The following is a 20,675-nucleotide window of genomic DNA, read 5'->3' on the forward strand; positions in this document are numbered from 1 at the left end:
AAACTGCCAAGTGGAAGAGATGCATAGGGCAAGGTGAAGGTGGAGTGCTGCAGAGCTTTCATGTGCTCTCCAGGCATGTGGCACTCTTAGCACACTGATGTTTTCATCCAGTGGAAGCTCCCCAAACCTTGTGTAAGAGTTTTTAATCTGAGGTCTCAGTACACAAGTATGATTAAATCATTGGTCAAATGATTTAACTCAGTCTCCACTTTCCCTCCCATCCCTGGAGGTGAGGGTGAGTGCTAAAATTCCCAACTCTCTATAATCATATGCTTGATCTTTCTGGTTACCAGCCCCTCCCATGAAACTATCTGAGGGCCTACCAGTAGTCACCTTATTAGCATGAATTCAGGATGGTCTAAAGTATAGTTATGAACAAGACACTCCCATGATTCAGTAAATTCCAAGAGTTTTAGGACCTGTGCCAGGAATTGGAGACAAAGACCAAGTAGATATTTTTATATCACAAAGTGTGTGTGTGTGTGTGTGTGTGTGTGTGTGTGTGTGTGTGTATATATATATATATATGTATTTTTATTTATATTTGGTGTCTGTCTATCCATCTGTCTCTACCTACCTACCTACCTACCTACCTACCTACATTCCTGTCTTCCATAAACTTTTTAGTCAATGGATAAGAATTTGTTACTGCTCTTAATTTGATATTCACATAGTCCTAGATTTGGTTAGGGAGGAGCACCTTCAAACTAGCTTCTGATATGCCCTAGTATCAAAAGAATGTTGTTGGTCTTTTGAGCACTTCATTTCTTTCCAGCACTGCAAGATAGTCTAGTTTATCTTGTACATTTCTTACCTCATCTTTGGAATTGGCCATTATTTTATAAGAGAGAAGCTCTAGTCCCACTCCGAAAGCAGTTATTTCCTCAAGGAGTTGTGATTCCTTATTAGTAAGAAATGGTATTTAGAAACCAAGACATGGGCCAAGGTGTGCACATTATTACCGGTGTTTATTGCTTCTAGGTTCTTTCAGTGGACAGAACTAGGAAATATTTACATTTTAGGTTTCATGAGTTGTAGTCCAACTTCACAGGGTTCTTCCTTGCCTTCCTTGATTCCTATTTGTGCTCCCCTTCCACAGTGAGAATCCTGGTGCCAATGTCAACACATCAATTTATTTGCTAAATCCAGTAATCCATATACAATAGTTTCAGAATTGCTAGGACTATACCGCTATGAAAAGGAAACCTAATAAAAGGATTCAAGATTGTTTGCAGTTTTTTGTTTTGTTTTTGCCCCCTAGGCTGTCAGTATATTGTGTTCACATGTTATTTGGTATTTGGTATTAGTTTTCTCTCTCCCTCCCTCTCCACACTGTCCCCCCTTCTCCTTCTCCCTTTCAGTGTGTGGTAACATAAAATGCATGTGGATTAAAAAAAGACTCCTGTAATTAAACAGTGGATTAAAGATAATTAAAGCAGTAGGAACACAAATGATGAGTAAGAAAATAATTTTTATTTCTGGTATGAGTTTTGGTCAGGTGTATTTTTGTACATTTAAAACAATGATGATCTAATCAGATATGATAAGTTGGATATGCATATTCCAAATGCTTAAGACAGTTTTTTGAAATATGTATTTACTTTTGTTACCAATGCTGGGGTTCTTGGTTTCCCCAAGATAGAAATCAAGAGGAGGCTCTAGGTGAATTCCCAGACAGATTTTATTAAGCTTATGCTTGAGCACAAGGGTAGCAGCACAGAAAAAAGGAATGTCCTCTGAACTGGCTCAGGGGCTGACTCTGGTTGGCTTCTTTTATAAGCTGGGGACAAAGCAGACTTTTGTGAAATGATGGGCTTTTTGAAAAAGGCAGGCTTGAGAATTTCCCATGTCGGGCAGGGTAGGAGAAGCAAGCAGCTGGAAGATAAAATTCTGCAATTAAAAAAAATTTTTTTTTTTGAGCAAAGAGTGGAGGGGTGGTGACTCACGTTCTTGTGGTTGGCTTATCCGGGTATTTCTTCTGGCCATCTGGTGTCCTGGGGATCCTGGGCCTAGTTCCCTATGCTGTCTCACTTTCACACTTGTTAATAAGAAACCTAACCCTTATGTGCTTAGAGATAATGCTAGAAACAATTCAGATACTTTGTGTTTTACATAAATAAGTATATAAAATATAATTTATACAAAATGTTATATTTACATATTTTATATATTTATATATTATTTTGAAGTTTCATACATGACTTTGAAAGATAGACAGTCCTGAATGATTATAACCATTTGTACATTTTGTTGTGGTATAAATGGCTGAAATCACACACGGAAGACAATATAATGACTGTATTAACTATACTGTGTGACAAATTGCCCCAAAACTTGGTGGCTTAAAACATCAATTTTCAATCTTTTTTCATTGCATGGCACACATAAACTATAATTCTGTGGGACACCAAAAAATGTATTTTTTGCCAATCTGACAAAAAATAGGTGTAAATTTGATTCATTCACATCAGATGGCTGTTGTTGTGTTGGCTGTTGTAATTTTTTTTTTTTGACAGTATAAGGGAGAGGTCAGTGCCCCTGACTTAAATAGTCAGGTATTGCATGTTTTAAAAATTCTTGTGGCACACTGGTTGAAAATCGAGGATGTAAAACAACATTTTTTTATCTTAGTTTCTCTTTGTTGGGAATCCTAGTGTGGTTTAGCTGGGTCCTCTGGCATTAGATCTCTCACAAGACTGCAATAGTCAGGGTGTCAGTTGGGGTTCAGTCACCTCACAGGTGTAGATCTGCTTCCAAGCTCACTGAAGTTGTTGTCAGGATTCATTTACTTGAGGACTATTGGACTGGGGGCCATGCGTCCTACTGTGCCATCTTCCATGAGGTCACCCCTTGCCTCTATTTTTGACTCAAGTAAAAAGTTATTTAAACCACTATAAGCAGGGTAACCTTTAAAAATGTAAAGCTGATCATACCCTTTACTAATATATCTGTAGACGACAAAGTTAACGGTACAGCAACTATGACTGTGGTTTTTTTGCCTACATTCATGATCACAATGCTAAATGTCAGTCAGAAGTTAGTGAAAAGATAAAAATTATTTTCTCCATCTAAGTTCATGGATCGCCTGAATTTTAAGCATGGACCCTTGTGGGGGTTAGGGGGCATTGTGAATGCAAATTTAAGAATCTTCTCTCCCCCGGCCGGGCGTGGCTCAGCGGTTGAGCATCGACCTAGGATCCAGGCGATCAGGGTTCGATTCCTGGTCAGAGCACATGCCTGGGTTGCGGGCTCGATCAATGACCCTCTCATCATTGATGTTTCTATCTCTCTCTCTCCCTCTCCTTTCCTCTCTCTGAAATCAATAAAGATATATTAAAAAAAAAAAAAAATCTTCTCGTAAGTCAAGAATTCAGTTTCCAATTTGCCAAACAACCTAACTAACTATCTTGTCCATGTCTCTTTACCCCGCCTCCAGTTTCCCCCATGAGAAATCAAAGCTGCTTGTTACTGGTGCTTTTCTTTACTCTGCATCTTACTTCCAGAGGTTTTATGCATTTTTTATGGTAGAGGAGAGGATATTAACTTAGAGTCAACTCTTTATTAGGTCAGAACTCTGAAGTTGCTTGACTGTACCAATGCATGCATAAATCTTTGATGAAACCCTTGACTCCATTTAAGTAGTTTATTGCTTGCTCACAGAACTTAATCGTACTCCTCTAATTATTTTGCCTAAACTTTTGTAGAAGTATTTTATCATCTCTAACTTTTTTGCCCTTTTTCTGTTTTCTTGAATCATCTTTGAAATATTTTTTTAATTTACTTTCTCCTCTTTTCTCTAGTCACATTGCCACTTTCACAATTCTGAGTTACTATAAATAGCATGTTTGGGGTTTTTGAATCATAGCAGGAGATGAGGAACTGTTGTGTTTAAACACTCCCTGTATTTCTCAGTAGTCCTCTGACACTTGGAGAAGGTAGTTCCTCAGGGTTACTAGTGCTGGAGCTGATGAGCAAATTAGGTCAGTCCGATATCATGCTCCTCCCCTCCTCCCTGCTTGTTTTTAGTTTCACCTGTTCCCAGTGTAGCTTTGCAAAGACCATTTTACTATGTTGTTGTTCACAAACTGTTAGGCCTGTTGTAGTAAGCTGTGTGGCATAGATTTGGCACATCTGGCCTTCAGCCTGTGTCTCTCCGTATCCGTCACTTGGCAGTCCTGCAATATGTTATTCCATGTCTGCTGTATTCTTCACACCTCACCCAAGGATACGGTTCTATTGATTTTTAGAGAGGAAGGGGAGGGAGGAAGTGTATGGGTGGGGGGGGGGGGGAGAGAAACATCCATTGGTTGCCTCCCATACATGCCCCAACCTGGTTCGAACCCACCACCTTTTGGTGTACTGAGACACCTGGACAGGCCAGGAGGAAGTTTTAATTCCTGTATCTCTTCTCAGACCTAAATTGACTTGCATTTTTCATGCTTACTAGCTTTGCTCTCAAAGATAATGAGTTAACTCTGTTTTCAGGTTACTTACTCCATTTTAAGGACATTTAGATAAACATTGGTTATCATAGAGTCTCATCTCAACTCCCAAGGGATGGCACCAGCTTAATTTTACTTTACAGATCAAATTTTTTATTCTTACATCCTTTGCCAATATTTCTGGGTGTTTTTTTGTTTTTTACAGCTTTATTGAGGTACAGTTTACATGTAATAAAATTCACCCATTAATAGTGCAATTTGATCAATTTTGGCAAATATATAGTTCTGTAACCACCATTACATTCAAACTATAGGATATTTCCAATACCGCACAAAATTTCTCATGCCCATTTGGCAGTCTACTCCTCCAGCAACCCCCAGTCCCAGACAATCACTGATCTACTTTCTGTTACTATATACTTTTACCCTTTCTAGAATTTCATATAAATGCAAGCATGCAGAATAGATCTACTCACCAGTTCATAGACATTAATTCTTTTATCAGCTGATGAACATTTGGATTATTTTTAATGTTTTGCTATTATGAATAAAGCTATGGACATTCTCATACAAGTCTTTGTGGACATATGTTTTTATTTTTCTTGAGTAGATGGAATTGCTGGCTTATAGATAAATGTATGTTTTTAAGAAACAGCCAAATTATTCTCCAGTATGGCTGTACCATTTTGCATTTCCACCACAGTGTATGAGCATTCCGTTGCTCCATAGCCTCATCAACACTTGTTGTCCGTTTTTAATTTTTAGTCATTCTGGTGGGTGTGCAGTGTTACCTTATTGTGGGTTTAGTTTTAATTTCCCTGATGACTAGTGATGCTGAGCATCTCTTCATGTGCTTATATAAGAATCTCTATTCATATATATTCTTTTGTGAAGTGTCTGTTCAGATCTTTTACCTATTTTTTAATTGAGTTGTTTCTTTCTTGGTTATATTTGGTTTTAAGAGTTCTTTATATATTCCAAAGACAATTCCTTTATCTTATATTTTGGAAATATATTCTCCCAATTTGTGGCTTACCTTTTCATTTTTTAAAAATATCTTTTGAAGAGCAATAGCTTCTAATTTTGAAGTAGTCCATTAAAGCAATATTTTTCTTAGTGGTTCATGCTGTTTGTGTCCTATCTTAAAAAAATTTTGCCTAACGCAAGGTTACAGAGATTTTCTCCTATTTTTCTTTCAGTAGATATATATAGTTTTAGCTTCATTTTTAGATTTATGATGTATTTAAAATTAATTTTTGGGTATGGTATATGTAGTCAAAATTTGTTTATTTGTATACAGATACTCAGTTTTTTTTTAGCATCATATATTTAAAAGGTCATTTTCTTGGCACTTAGAAATTTTAAAATACATAAAGACCATGTTTTATCTCCACTGAGTTACTTCTGCATCTTTGTTGAAAATTGACTAAAAGTATGTGTATATTTTTAGACTTTGTTCTGTTAATTAAAAATATTATTTCTATCAGGTGAGCAAATTGAGGCTTACAAGTCAAATATGTCTTGTTGCCTGTTTTTGTAAATAAGGTTTACTAGCACATGGCCATGCCCATCCATTTAGGTATCATGGTAGTAACAGCAGAGGCAGATTTGAGTAGTTGTGACAGAGACTGTGTCCTACAAGTTTGAAAATACCTACTGTCTGACACTTTATGGAAAAAGTTTGCCTATCCATGATCTATGAGCTTATTAGTTTTCCAGTCCATGGATGTGGTGTATTTTTCTATTTGTTGAGGCTCTCTTTAATTTCTCTCAGTAATGTATAGGCCTTGCACATCTTTCATGAAATTTATTCCTGAGAAGTTTTATCTATCGATGCTAATAAAGGGAATTTAAAAAATTTTTCAATTGTGGTGCTCATATGTAGAAATGCAGTTGATTTTATATATTGACCACGTATACTGTCACCTTGCTAAATTCACTCATTCTCCTAATTTTTACAGATTCCTTAGGGTTTTCCACATATATGATCATGATGTCTGTGATAAAGATGGTTTTACTTCTTCCCTTCCAAATCTGTCTGCCGTCATCTTAACCTTGCCTTAGTCCACTGATTAGAACCTCCAGTGCAGTGTTGAGTGGAAGTGGTGAGAGCAGACATCCTTGCCAGTATTGACCTTGGGCGGGATTATTTAGTTTCTCACCAGTAAGGTTCACTATAGGTTCTGTAGATGTCTGTTATCAGGTTAAGGAAACTCCTTTTTAGTTCTGTTTTGTTGAGATTTAAAAAAAAAAATCATTAATGACTTGAATTTTGAAAAATATTTCTTCTGCATCTATTGAAATATGTTTTATTCCTTTAGTCTGTGAACATGGTAAATTACATTGATTCTTTGGTTGTTAAACTAAATTTGCTTTCTTGTGATAAAACCCATTTGGTCTTGATGCAATACTTTTCAGTATTGTTGCATTTGATTTCTTAATAAGTTCAGATTTTTTGCATCAATATTCATGAGGGATCAGGTCTGCTGTTTTTGTGTGATGTCATAGTTTTGGTTTTGGTATCAGGATACTAATGGCCTTGTAAAATAAGTTGAGAAGTGTTTTTTTTCCTCTAGTTTTTGAGAGAGTTTATATAGGAATGGTATTTTTTTCCTAGCCCCCTGCCCTTGAATTAGTATTTTTAAAAATTAGTGTTTCTTTAAAAATTTCTTAAATGTTTGATAGAATTTACTAGGGAAACAATCTGGGGTGGTTTTTTGGCTTTTGATTATTATTAATAGCTAAGTTGTAAGAGATTCAGTTTTCCCTCAGCTCAATGAAAAGGGTATTTTCTTGGCACTAATAAATTTTAAAATACATTGGGCTTTATTCTGCTTTCTGATTTTGTTATTTGTGGAAGGGGCATTTATGAGAAGCTGAGAGCTAGCCTTTCCAGGTATACACTTTAAACATATAGTAGTCCTGACCTAGCCAGTTTGGCTCAGTGGTTAGAGCGTTGGCCCGTGGACTGAAGGGTCCTGGGTTTGACTGGCCAAGGGTTGCAGGCTCGATCCCTGGCCCGGTCAGGGTACATGCAGGAAGCAACCAATGGATGTGTCTCTCTCACATCAATATTCCCCCTTGTCCCCCCCCACGTTCTCTCTCTCTCTCTCTCTCTCTCTCTCTCTCTGTCTCACACACACACACACACACACATACACACACACACACAAAAGCAATGGAAAAAAATATCCTTGGGTGAGGATTAAAATAAATAAACATACAGTAAGTAGTCCCCCCACTTGTCCACAGGGGATACATTTCAGGACCCCAGCGGATGCCTGGAACTTCAGATGGTGTTGAACCCTATAGTATATATAGTGCGAGTTTTTCCCTATACCCACATTTCTGTGCTAAAGTTTGGGGCCGTTAATAAGTAAAATAAGGGTTACTTGAACACAAGCACTGCAATACCACAACAGTCCTATAACCAAGACAGCTACTGAGTGGCTAAGGGCGGGCAGTGGATACGCTGGAAAGGAAGGATTCTTGTCCTGGGCCGGGTGGAGCAAGATTTCATCATGTGCAATTTAAAACTTATGTATTGTTTATGGAATTTCTCATTTAATATTTTTGGACTGCCCTGATTGGTTTTGCTCAGTTGTTAGAGTGTCAGCCTACAGACTGAAGGGTCCCAGGTTTGATTCCAGCCAAGGGCATGTCCCTCAGTTGCAGGCTCCATCCCCACCCTGGTCAGGGCATGTGGGGGAGGCAACCAATCGATGTGTCTCTCACATCAGTGTTTTTGTTTCTCTCTCCCTCTCTCTCTTTCTCCAGCTCCCTTCTCTGAAAAGCACTGGGAAAAATATCCTCGGGTGAGGATTAAAAAAAATTAATAATAAAGAGTAAAACACACACACACACACACACACATATTTTTGGACCATGGTTGACTGTGGGTAACTGAAACCACAGGAAGTAAGGGGGGGACTACTATAATAGGGAAATAATTTTATTGTTATATTTTTGCTAAATGTTTAATGCTGCCCTTGTTATAAAACATTTGATTGCTTTGTTTATTTGCCTTTGTGTTAATTTTAGGAACTTAAAAGGAGTCTAGAAAATCAAGCAGAAAGGAACATGGAAGGTCAGAATTCCCAGGGTCCTCAGCAGATCTCACAGGGTCTCAGCCTGTGCTCAGAGCAAAACGGTCATGTTTCTGCAGTACCAGATACACAGCCAGTTCTGCAGTATGGTAATCCTTACGCAACACAGGAAACAAGAGGTTATTAAAATATTTTTGGTTTGGGGTTAGGTGAAGGTTTGGAGGATGTTTGTTTTTTGTTTATATCTTTGTGGGATTAGAGATCTACTGGTACAGTCAACTCTAGTAGAAACATTATAATGAGCAGTTTTAATGTTCAATATTAATCAGCTTCATCCAGAAGTGATGCCCATGAATGGTCTGTTTGCTCATTGCATACAGTTATTTTAAAAGTCACTTGGGTTAAAAATAGTCATTTTTTGATGTGCTAAAATGTTTTTTTATCTCCTGTTTGTTATAGCTAAACACAGATTCTAATTTTAGTACCACGTTTCACCCTTCCCTTGCAAAAAATTTTTTTCAGATGGAGCAGATGGTGCTTTTTACCCAGATGACATCCAAAGGCCACCTGTGAGAGTACCCTCTTGGGGACTGGAAGATAATGTTGTCTGCAGCCAGCCTGCTCGAAACCTTAGTCGGCCTGATGGTTTAGAAGACCCTGAGGATAGTAAAGTAAATTGAATTTCCATTTTCTGAGCCCATCCCTTTTATTTCCTCTCCTATATAGAGAGTTACATGGTCATGTGTTTTGAGATAATGTGTGTGCTTGTGTGTACATGTGATTACTTTGATTTTTTTGAAAAACCTGCTTGTTTTTAAATTTGAAAAATAAACCATTAATATGCTACATACTTACACTTCAGAATTTATACTAAAGTAAAATACTAAGTTTGGAGGATGACCTTAAAATATTAACAGACAGCTAAAAAAAATTTTTTTATTAAAACTTAACTGTCATATAACACTATTAGTTTCAGGTGTACAACATGATGATTCAATATTTGTATATATTGTGAAATGATCACTGTAAGTCTAGTTCACATCCATTTTAGTTACAATTTTTCCCGTTGTTATGAGAACTTAAGATCTACGCTTAGCATCCTTTAAATGTACAATACAGTATTATTAACTATAGTCACAGATAGTTATAATCTTAATTTTCACCAAGTAATTTACTATATTCTTTTGATGTAGATGTAGTCGACTGGAAGAAGTAACATTACTGATGGTATTATGCTGCAGTCTGCATCTTTTCATTTAGCATTTTTATTCTGTAAATGTTAAGGTACACTATTTAGCTAGAAAAAGAGGGAAGTGTATGTATTATTCTTTTTTAGAGAAATTCTCTTTTAAACAGTATTAATATTTAATCTCAGCTATACAATACTGGTAATAATTGAATTAGTATATGTAGTACATCACTTATTTTTATTTCATTTAAGGGATTTCTTCATTTAATAAATATGTTTTCCTCATAGTAGCTCCTTTTGAATTTCCTGTGCATTAAGATGAATTTAAAAGAAATGCTTTATCGTGCTCTTTGCAAGTACAGTGGTATCATGACCTGTTTCTCATTTAATCTAGTTTGCTGCATTTAATTGCTATTAACCTTTGCAGAAACTGATCAGTGTTCAGACAGACGTGATTTTAGCCCTAGTGCTCAACACCCATAATGGGGAAAAATGTATTTCTCTCTCTTGCCTTTTGGCCTCCTGTGTCCATTACTGGGAATAATTAGGGAAACTGTCAGAACTTTTGTAGCCTATTTAAGGTCTAGAGTTTCATTTTACTGCTTTTCCACACCTTTACTTCACATTTCGCATATTTAATCTGATCATTCTTGGCACAGATGTTACGTGTGACAAGCCTTTCTCTTCCGTAGTCATCTGCTTCAGTTTAATTAGCAGAATGTTCTTTCTGATCTGTGTGCTTTGCCCTTCTGCAAACCCACGAGAAGCAGTGTTAGAGGCTTGTGCTCATTTGCTGACATGCTTAGATTTGGTAATGAGATGGAAGGGCTCTTAATAGGCACACCTTGGGTAATTGTATTTTGCAATCTGAAGATTTTTCACATTACACAAATTTATTTTTATGTACATTTAGACCTCTTTTTTAAAAATCTTGTCATTATACAACCAAAAATTCACTTGCAACTGAAGTATTTTAGCAAGTAATTATAGTTAGACTATAGAAAGCAGGTTTGAGTTGACCTGTTCTTTTCTTTGTTTCTGTGCCCTGGGAGTGATTAACAGCCACAGGATTGAGTCAGGATTGAGGCCTATTCCAGTCATACACCTGCCACATCTCCTCCTTCTGCACTGGAAACTGGTCAGCTATCAGATCAAAAGCCTTTTATGACTCCCTCTTACCTAAGAATTGCACTAGCAATAACTAGAGCATAATTATGATGATGGTGATAGCAACAAACATTTCTGTAGCTCTATGTGCCAGCTAATGCTTTGTTCTTCATAGCAGCCCTGTGAGGAACTATTCCTCTCTCTCTCTCTCGAGGCACAGTGAGACAGCCTAACGCTGCTTCACATCACCGGTGAGGGTACAGTCAGGATTTGAGCCTCATCACTTTGGCTGTAGAAGCTGTGGTCTTGAACCACCTATCAGTCAACGAGGCTAAAACACAGGTTCCTGAACTTTCTCATTTATGGCATCTTTAGCATCTCTGTACCTCATAAGTGGAATCATATAGTGTTTGCCTTTTTGTGTTTGGCATGTTTCACTTAGCATAATGTCCCCAAGATTCATCCATGCTGTAACGTGTCAGAATTTCCTTCCATTTTAACGCTAGCGAACGTTCTGTTTCATATGTGTATACATTGTGTTTATCCATTCTTCCATCAGTAGACATGAGGTTGTCTCTACCTTTTAGGTAAACAACAGGTGTGACAATAGGTGTACAGATATATTTGTCCCAGTTCCTGCTTTCAGTTCTTTTGGATCTAGAGATAGAATTGGAATTGTTATATCATGTATGGTAATTATATTTCTAAGATCATGATTGCATTTTGAATTCAGTACGATTAACGCTATATTGTCCAAGAGATTAACCCATTTTAATATTATTTGATAAGAAAACAAGAATACTTTTCATAGACTAGGTTTTGAGTTGGGCATCTAACGAGAAGTGTTTGAATTTCAAATAGAGCAGTTTACTGTAGCTTGTTTCATTTGCTTAAAAACCAGTTTGTAATGGAAATAGTATTGTGCTGATGGGTCTGAAGATTGATAAACAATGTAAGGTTGTTGAGACTTTTGCAGAGATTAAAATACTATTAAAAATTAAAAAAATTAATTTTTTTGAACTGTTCATAAACAGATTTCAGTATGGTATTCCCAATAAAATTTGCTTACAAGATTATTTTGGCTGTTTTGCTAAAATACTAGGTACTGATACTTTAAAATCTGCTATTCAAAATCTTTTGACACCCAGTTCTAAAACTTGATTATTTTAGTAGTTTTGGGGTGGAAGCCTTTTTATGCTGGAATACATGATTTTCAGCCTTCTTAAAGAATACATAACCTTGATAGCTTGAGTTTATTAACTTAAAAATTAGCATTAAAGATGTAGGTGTGTTCTTTTAAGATGTAAAGCTGTGAGATCCAATGCTGAAATGCTGTTGGATGTTTTGAGTTTTGTCTGCTTTTCTCTTTTTACCAGTAGCCATTTTTTGTTGCCGACAGTGGGCCTGCCTTAATAGCCTCACTTCCCAACCTAATTGGTTATATTTAATCTCATATAGTTTTGGAAACTAACTGCCCTTGATGAGTAAAATAGAATAAATGTAGTATTTGTGAGTGATATTTGACTGGTCATTTTGTGTGTCAAGGCCATGAGAGACTTTACGAATTGTCTACTCGTAGAACTTCATACTTTCTGGTTTTGAACTAGTCTCTGAGTAAGTGATTTCTTATTTCATGGGAACTTATGTCTCATTGTAACACCTAGAATTCTGCTGAACTCCCTCGCTTGTTTTATTAGGTAATAGGTGATACAAGATACAGAGTAATAGGGTCATCATTACCAAATTATATCTGACTTAGGACTACTAAGTATAAATTGCTCTCCCCCACCTCCTGATAGTTTATGAGCAGGGCTAACATGTCTGTTGGGTGTCTGAGTCTGGCACCTTAGCCAGCAGCGAAGTATTGTTAGCTGATTGACTTGTGGAAGCAGTAAATTGGTGTAAGCTATTGGCCATTATAAAACGGGGGGAAAAGGTGGTGAGATTTTTTTGCTTCCATTATAATTTTGGCCCCTAGAAAGTTGTATTTTAAATATCTGTTATCAAGAATTTTGAAAAGTAGAATATCAAGACCTTTCCTTTTTATCTTTTCCTATTTTCTTAAATACCATTTCAAAGATTTTTTTCAAAGAAAAATGAGAACGTTTTGTTGATTTATCATTATTTGATGCGTAGTTAAGTAGATTCAGTGTTTCAAATATTGTTACTGTCATAGTTAAGTTTAGTAGATTCAACTACTATGCTATTTTTCCTCTTTGTAACTATAGATTTAAAAGCTGTCTGGATCTTAGTCACTTGAAGACTTAATTTTTGAAGTATATGAAATACTTACTTTCCCCAATCCCTCGTCTGTCCTGTTTTCCTTTTGCCCACATATATCCTAAGGGAATCATAAGTGTAACAAGTATTTTCTCATGTGATGACCAGGAAAGAAAAAGCCCCTCAAGCTCTTTATTTGACTGTTCAGGAGGGGATAATCATCAGAATAATAGCCATATCTTGCCCCCCCCCAAATAAAAAAGATAACTCAATTTGTCTTTTGTTTGTTCACGTTGAATTTCACACCACATACACTTTTTTGGTACCTCTTCCTGGGACAGACTTGACTGCTTATAGCTCATTAATAGCAGCCCTGGGACAAAGCATGACCACCAGCAAGCAACATAAGGACCCATCAGTGCCAGCTCTACCTGTTTATGTGCTGTTAGTTCAGCACATGGGAGCAGCTAACAGCTGCTCAGAGGAGGGAAGCAAATGGGCACCTGCCATGATGCGGCTGCTATTGATGTAGAGCAAGAGTGTGGTTGACTGCTGATGTAGCATGTACAGATCTCTAAAAAGCGACCCAGGGATGGGGTCATGGAAATTCAAGCCAATATTTCCTTTCATATTGAAACTCAGATTTACAGGTTTTTAGGAGTCTTCATTGACAATCTATTAATCAAATATTTGGCTTTTTGAATTTTATTCTTTCACAACAGGGTTTTGAGGCCTGTAGTTTGATTCTTTGCTTTAACTTGGTTTTCCAGTTGGATTTATGTGTGTGTGTGTACATGTGTCCAAGTGCGTATATATGCAAACTTAGTTTTCATTTACATATAATTTCTACATATTGTGCAATGGATATATATTGTCAAAGAAGATAGGTAAATGAGAGTAACAGGAAAGATAATGCAGTGTTAAGATTTTTATGGAACCATAAAAAGTCCAAGTTACCTATGTGTAGGTTCAAAAGTCTACTGATCTCTGCTGCGTTCACACTGTCCCTCCCACTGAATTCTGCTCTTTAGTTCAAGACGGTAAGTCTTAATCAGTAGTGAAATCTTTTGTAAAAAATTTACTTTGAAAATCTAAGTAAATGGTAACAGAAGTAAAAATTTAAGAAGTGCAATCTTTTCTTTATACTTTGAATTAATTAGGAAACAGGTTTGGTTTCACTTTTCTCAAAAAGTTGCTTAATTATGTTTTGCCAGGAGGATGAGAATCTGCCCACTGCCCCTGACCCTCCAAGTACGCATTTGCAGGGGCACGGAGCTGGCTTCTGCTTTGATTCCAGGTAACTTCCTTTTTCTGGTGTAGAAATATGGATTATGTAGAATGTGGTTCTCAGAGTTTGGGTTCTGGAAACTTGTTAGACATGCATGTGATCGGGGACCTGCCTCCTACCTTTTGAACCTGAAGCTCTTGGTGTGGGCCCAACAAAATGTGCTTTAACATGCCTTCGGGTGATTCTGATGCATGGACTCCTTTGAGAACCAGTGCTGTGGACACTCTTAGTTGTTAAACCAAATGAACACTGTTGGGAATTATAAGTTGTATTAATTTTTATAGGTTACAAGTGTCATTTTCTGTTAAAAATTCTTGTCACTAAGCCTCATTTCACAATGTAATTTTATTTTGGGGATTTTAATGAAAAAAGGTTTTTCTTTGTCAATCTAATTGTAAAAGTAAATTTAGAGGCTTTATAAATGGTTTACACAGTTGTCAGTAGCAAGCATTTAGAAGCAGGAAAAAGTTTCTGCAGTAACTGAGGACTTTTCAAGGTAAGTTGCTTAGTATGAATATCAGCTTAACTAGATAAATATAGCCTTGTCATCTTTTGAAGAATACTATTATTAGATATTTATTAGAAATATGTAATTCTTTCATTTTCCTATTTCTTCAAGCTTTGATGTTCACAAGAAGTGTCCCCTCTGTGAATTAATGTTCCCTCCCAACTATGACCAGAGCAAATTTGAAGAGCATGTTGAAAGCCACTGGAAGGTGTGCCCAATGTGCAGCGAGCAGTTCCCTCCCGACTATGACCAGCAAGGCTTTGAGAGGCATGTGCACACCCATTTTGATCAGAATGTTTTAAATTTTGACTAGTTACGTTTTATTATGAGTTAATAGTTTAGCAGTTTAAAAAAATCATCTCAAATAGACCACTAGGAGCCCACAAGTTATCACTTCCATGCACCCTCTTCTGTACTCTTCTGACCAAGATCTACTTTAGTGTTACTAGGGTTAGGGTCAGGGTCAGATTTTGGCTTATCAATAAATATAATTTTAGCCTCCTTTAATCTTACCTGCTTAAGAAAATAAGTTCTTGGGTGTTTGTATTTTCATTGATTCCCAAGTGTGCAAAATTACATGACTAAAGGAAACAGGATTATTTTAATGTTACTGCACTGAGAAATACGTATTTATAGTTATTTGGCAGAATATTTACAAGTTTCTGTTGATCTTGTTGATTGAGCATGACTACTAAATATTATGTAATAAAAAGCATTTATCATAAGTCTTGCGAAGTAATTCTTTAAATGCAGAAATTTGCATAATTTAGTCCATGAAATGATGGTTTGTTAATACTCTTTAGAAATGGAGCTGTATGTAGAATGAGATCACATGCTTGCAGTATAGCACATATTCTTTTTATATTTGAAATGTTTGCTTTAGGAATTAATGGAAGACATATTTTGCTAATTTTTCAACTAAATTTTTTTTTAGAATAGCCTGAACAGTTATATTTAAGCCACCTTAAAGTTATATTTCTAGCCAATGGGAAAATGGAAAAAGGTATGTCAGAACAATTGTTTCATATTATATGATCTACTAAATAGTGGTGTTTGTGGCATAAAATCACAGAAAATGTAACCTTTTTCACATTTTCCTAATGAGAGTATAACTTTGAATAACATTCTAAGTGATTAAAAATGTCGTATGTAAACAAGCTGTGTCTCTGTTGTGTATAGTATTCTCATTAACATTAAAGAGGACACATTTTTGGAGGTGATTTTATTGTCAAATTTATTTGTGATCGTTTTTCATTAAGTCTAGCATCTTGAACATCTCTTTTTTTGTCCGGTCTTTAAAAAAGTTTCCGAACTGTATTCCTTTCTCTTCTATACTATGAATGTCAAGATTTTAAAGTACTGGCTTTTTTATTCTGCTGCTGAAAATACTCAAGCTTGTCCAAAGCAAACTAGCTGTTTAAGATGTTAAGCTAATACTCAGCGTGGTGGCAATTGGGGTGCTGTATATGAAATGCATTACACATCATGTTGCTGGTATTTGTTTCTAGGACCAGAATTTGTCTACTGTTGGAATCCTTTAAAAAGGTTTTTGAGTCTAGGGAAGACAATATTAGTCAGATGCCAGATGTTTTGGACATAGCAGACCTGGGGGCAGTAGTGTTGAAGACTCCATGTTTTAGTTTTCTGATTGGTCACATGATAAGCAGAATATTTCAGAGAAAATGTTTAGTGGTAGTAATTATGGGCCATGATGACCTTTGAATGTCCCTGCGCTGCCACCAGTGAAGCGAGATACTCTTCTTACTGGCCTAGAACTTGAGTCACTTTTCACCTCAAGCTGGAAAACAGCAAAATAGGTTCAATCCCACTGTGGTCTGAGAACATGGTTTGTAGGAGTTGTGTTTTGTGACTTACAATGGTCTTTCTTCTTGGTGCGTGTTCTGAGTGAGCTTCAACGTCGTGTATTGTGTTGTTTGAAGGTTATAGATGAGTTCAAATAACTCCTTACGGATTCTCTAACTGCTGGATCTGTGCATTGCTGATAGGGGGGTGTTGACATCTCCAAGTAAAACAGTTCTATCATTTTTTGCCTCCTATATTTTGATGTTCTGCTGTTAGGCAAATATGTATTAAGCAAAAAATTAAATACAGTCTACATGTGTCAGCTGAATACTCGGGGGGAAAAAGACAGCCTAAGGTGGAACAAGGTACTGAGTGGATAGATTAGTTTCCATGGTAAACCTCATACTGGCTTTTCATAATGGATGCTAATGAAAATAAAGAGCCATGTTTATTTTGGGTCAGAGACAGTTTATTTAAAATGTGATTTCATTTACATTTATAAGCAGCTTTACTTGACAGGATTTTGATTAAGTTGCCTTCAGTTCTAAAATCTCTGTCGCTTTCAAACTTAATGTGCTCTGTCCCCAACAAAACATATGAAAATATAATTTAAAGCACAGTTTTCACAGACACAATACATTCACTATACACGGTATAACAAAATATTCCCGTCCTTACCTGTTTAGTAATACTGACACAATGGATAAGCAAGGAGAAACTGGGATTTGTTTTCTAGTTGAAAGAAATGTTAACATGCACAATGACTGTTTAGCTGTTGAACTACTGATCCAGCCTGCAGTTTCTTGCACTAGAAGGAGCGAAGCTAAATAACTGATGGCCTAAAAAATTTGGTCAATTATAGGTAGATATGAAGTAGCCAAGTAGGGGCTTCTTATGCACCAACTAATGGCTTTTGCTGTCTGGATCACACTTTTGAACATACAGGATAGCACTGTATATTCAGGACCAAGACCACTCTTCAGAGAGCTGAGGAAATTTTTAAAGGGCAGTGTCTTTACCAATATTGAAAAATCTCTCATTATGAGGGATTCACAGCCTTAGAATATTAAGCTTACTCATCTGGCTAACAGAATTGTGTCATCTTTCCAAAATGTCTGAAAAATTGAGGAGGGACACCTGCTTCCCAGCTATAAGACTTTCATCAAATGGGAACATGGGAAGAAAGTTATTTTATAAGCAGTGTGAGTTTGCTTTTCACCAGTTTTGTGAACAGTTGGCCACCTCAAAGCAATTTTTATTGCATAATTAGGCAACTGGTAAACTCATGTTTAAGGAATAGCACTTGGGAGAAAAGAACACTCAAGGCATGATGGTATTGTTGGTGAGAAAACTTCAGGAATGCTCCAGATGTAGGTTACTCTAATGGGTCCTATATTAGTCATTCTTTGACCACCTGCTGCAAGAAAGCACTTAATTGTCAATAAGGCTCAATTTCATTTCGGCAAATTGTTTTATAAAGCTAAACAGACATTTCCAATGTGATAGGAAAAGTGCCTTTAAAAAAAGTCTAAAAACACAATGAAGAGGCAGTAGGGGTCTTAACAGAAATGTTCTTCTTTGAACCGTGCTTGGAATTTTAATTCTTATTTGTAACCCACAGGTTTGTTAGGGCAGTGGTTGTAAGAATTGGCAACACATAAAACATTAAATCTGTTGGCAATAGAGAACTACAAAGTGCTTTAAAACTTCACCTAAAGATGAAGATAGAACTAAATTTCACACAAAATTTGCACGTAAGTATTTCAAAGTGTTTCCTAACAGATTTCAGGGAAACGTATTTCACTAAACTGGTATCTTGGTCTGCAGATATCAATAGGCATAAATTGAATCCCTTGCACCCAGCGGGCACTCAATGAATGTGTTAAATTAATGAGTGAACTGAACAGACTTATACAAAAATGCCATTTATAACACTAAAATAACTGGTAAGTCAGATGGCAAGATTTTCAGCTTTTTAAAGGGCAAAAGGACTTGCAAGATAATATAAAACACAGAAAAGCACACCTTTATGTATGTTATTTAAATATGAAAATATTTTTAGCATATTATGTTAAACATTCTTTCTTAATTTATATTTCCATTACCTAAAGTCTTTCTACTCACAAATACTAACTCCATTATGTAAGGCATGATAACCAGTTTGATAATGAAGGTATTGTTTTGGTTTTGAACATAGTGAGTTGATGTGTTGAAAAAAACCTCAATCACATTACAAATATTGGGGGAAAAAAGCAAACCTCAGTGCCAGTCCCTCCTCCCCCCAACTGATATCACTGTGATACGACTGAATAATATGCAACATGCTCTCAACCATATTTTGTTTTGGGGGAAATGTGCTGAGAACCTAGAGCTTTTTTTAGCACCTTATATCAAAGTAATGAAAATGGGTATGATGATTACATGTGCAAATGTACAAAATCATTAACTCTACAAAGATACATCATTCCAAAATTACAGAAAAAATTTAAAGCATGCATTTAATTCTTTAAAGGGTTGCTGAATGCTTCCCCTGAAAAAAGGTGGCTGTTTTCAAAATCAGCAACTGCTGGTGAGGATTTCTTGGCACAGTTATGACCAGCATGTTATTGCTGCATCTTCCTGATAATCTCAGCCGACACCGGGGGATGGAAATTGATTGTGTGGTGCCGCAGGCCCTGAGCTGTCTTGTAACTCTTACCACAACGACATTTGAACGGTTTGCGGACACGAATCTGTGTTCTGTGACCATTCTTAGCATGGTACTTTATGCCATTCACATTCTGTGGAGAAGAGAGAAATATCACCTATTAGATGGAGTCCTATAATGTCTGTCCGAGTGGGGAAACGTCAGTGTGCTTCTGGATGGCAGCTGTGCACACCGGGTCAGGCACACAGCTAACTCAAGGTAATTCCAGACATGCCTCACTCTGAAAATGAAAGTACTGACTTCACATTTTATGTGAAGTAATGTATTTATGACTCAGACTGTATAGAAGCACAGTTCCCTCAACTTTCTTCAGAGTGGAAAGAAGATGCAAACAGTGGGCAGTTACCTAAAAATACCCTCAGGCTGGCCAAGAAGAAAACAGGCCAGGGCACTAGACTTACAGATGTGTGTAAACTGACAGCTGTGATGGGCTTCCTACCTTACTGGAATTCTTGTCCATGTTCTACTCTTCATGAGGTCTGTGTGTCTGCCATGGTGGGAGCTTCCTGCCCATTCCCATAGTAAGTACCGCTGAGGGGACTCATATATCCTGCATTCTGACCTACAGTGAACTTGAAAACCTTCAGATTATGGAGGTCTCAGCACAGAAGAGCTCCAGACTTCAAACTGGCCTGCAGACCTTACTTGGAGCACACAACGTCTAAATGCCCTCTGGGTTTCTGCTAATTGGCTTTGCTAGTTTATTTGCATGTTCTCTGGAACACTCCATGCCTAGAATCACTCTGTAGACCAAACAAATTAACAGTTACTACTGCTCATCCCATTAGATGGTGTGGAAATGGGCTCTGGGCACTGAATACCTGGTGGAAGATTTAAGAGAGAATAAAGGGCAGAGGTGATAGAGCACAGTCTTAGAAAATGCCCAAGTCGGCTGTTGCCAGATTAGGGATTAAGGGGAAGAGAGGGCTTGAGACGTGAAGTTGGTAAGCACAGACCACCAGAGGAATGGGCTGTTTCCAAAAGTATTACCTGAATCTAGTCCCACTAAGCCCAGTGCCATGCCCAACTAAAGCATTCCAGCACAGTCCTCTTTCTTCACAAGCGGCCCTTGGTGAGCGCCAGAGCTGCTGTTTCATGAGCATCTAGCACAGTCTGGTATTTGAGTGAATGAATTTGTTAGAACGTGCATCTCTATACAGGGAGAAATTGAGAGTTGCCATTAAACTGGTGTTTACTAACATTTCCCCCTTAGAGGTTCATGGTGGTCATTAATACCTTCTAAAAGTTCTATGGTAGAGAATCCTGCTTGACTTGGTTGAGCCTAGGGGTGCCAAGTAGTGGCCAGGTAGTGGTGCTCGGAGTCTGAAGGTTTTCCAGTGAGTCGAATCACAGTGACCGTCTGCC

At 37.1% G+C, this 20,675-nt stretch overlaps 2 protein-coding genes across 7 annotated transcripts in view; one reads left to right on the forward strand and one right to left on the reverse strand.

Moving 5' to 3' along the window:
* The window catches only part of TAX1BP1 (Tax1 binding protein 1), a 65,543-nt gene that overhangs the window by 42,724 nt on the left and 2,144 nt on the right, over positions 1–20,675 (forward strand). For 3 of the 4 annotated variants that reach the window (XM_081146678.1, XM_081146677.1, XM_081146679.1), the window contains exons 15-18: positions 8,484–8,667; positions 9,011–9,159; positions 14,219–14,301; positions 14,912–16,015. In XM_081146678.1, coding sequence (XP_081002804.1) covers positions 8,484–8,667; positions 9,011–9,159; positions 14,219–14,301; positions 14,912–15,113 — 618 coding nt within the window. In that variant the 3' untranslated portion in view covers positions 15,114–16,015. Of the gene's footprint in view, positions 1–8,483; positions 8,668–9,010; positions 9,160–14,218; positions 14,302–14,911; positions 16,016–18,224; positions 18,358–20,675 lie in introns of those variants that run through there. The other variant, XM_081146680.1, reaches the window with a different exon arrangement.
* The window catches only part of JAZF1 (JAZF zinc finger 1), a 276,597-nt gene continuing 274,260 nt past the window's right edge, over positions 18,339–20,675 (reverse strand). For all 3 annotated transcript variants that reach the window (XM_081146683.1, XM_081146681.1, XM_081146682.1), the window contains one exon: positions 18,339–19,383. In XM_081146683.1, the coding sequence (XP_081002809.1) occupies positions 19,207–19,383 (177 nt within the window). In that variant the 3' untranslated portion in view covers positions 18,339–19,206. The remainder of the gene's footprint in view (positions 19,384–20,675) is intronic.

The sequence above is a fragment of the Miniopterus schreibersii genome, assembly GCF_964146895.1.
Source record: "Miniopterus schreibersii genome assembly, chromosome: 9".
In the NCBI taxonomy this organism is placed as follows: Eukaryota; Metazoa; Chordata; class Mammalia; order Chiroptera; family Miniopteridae; genus Miniopterus; species Miniopterus schreibersii.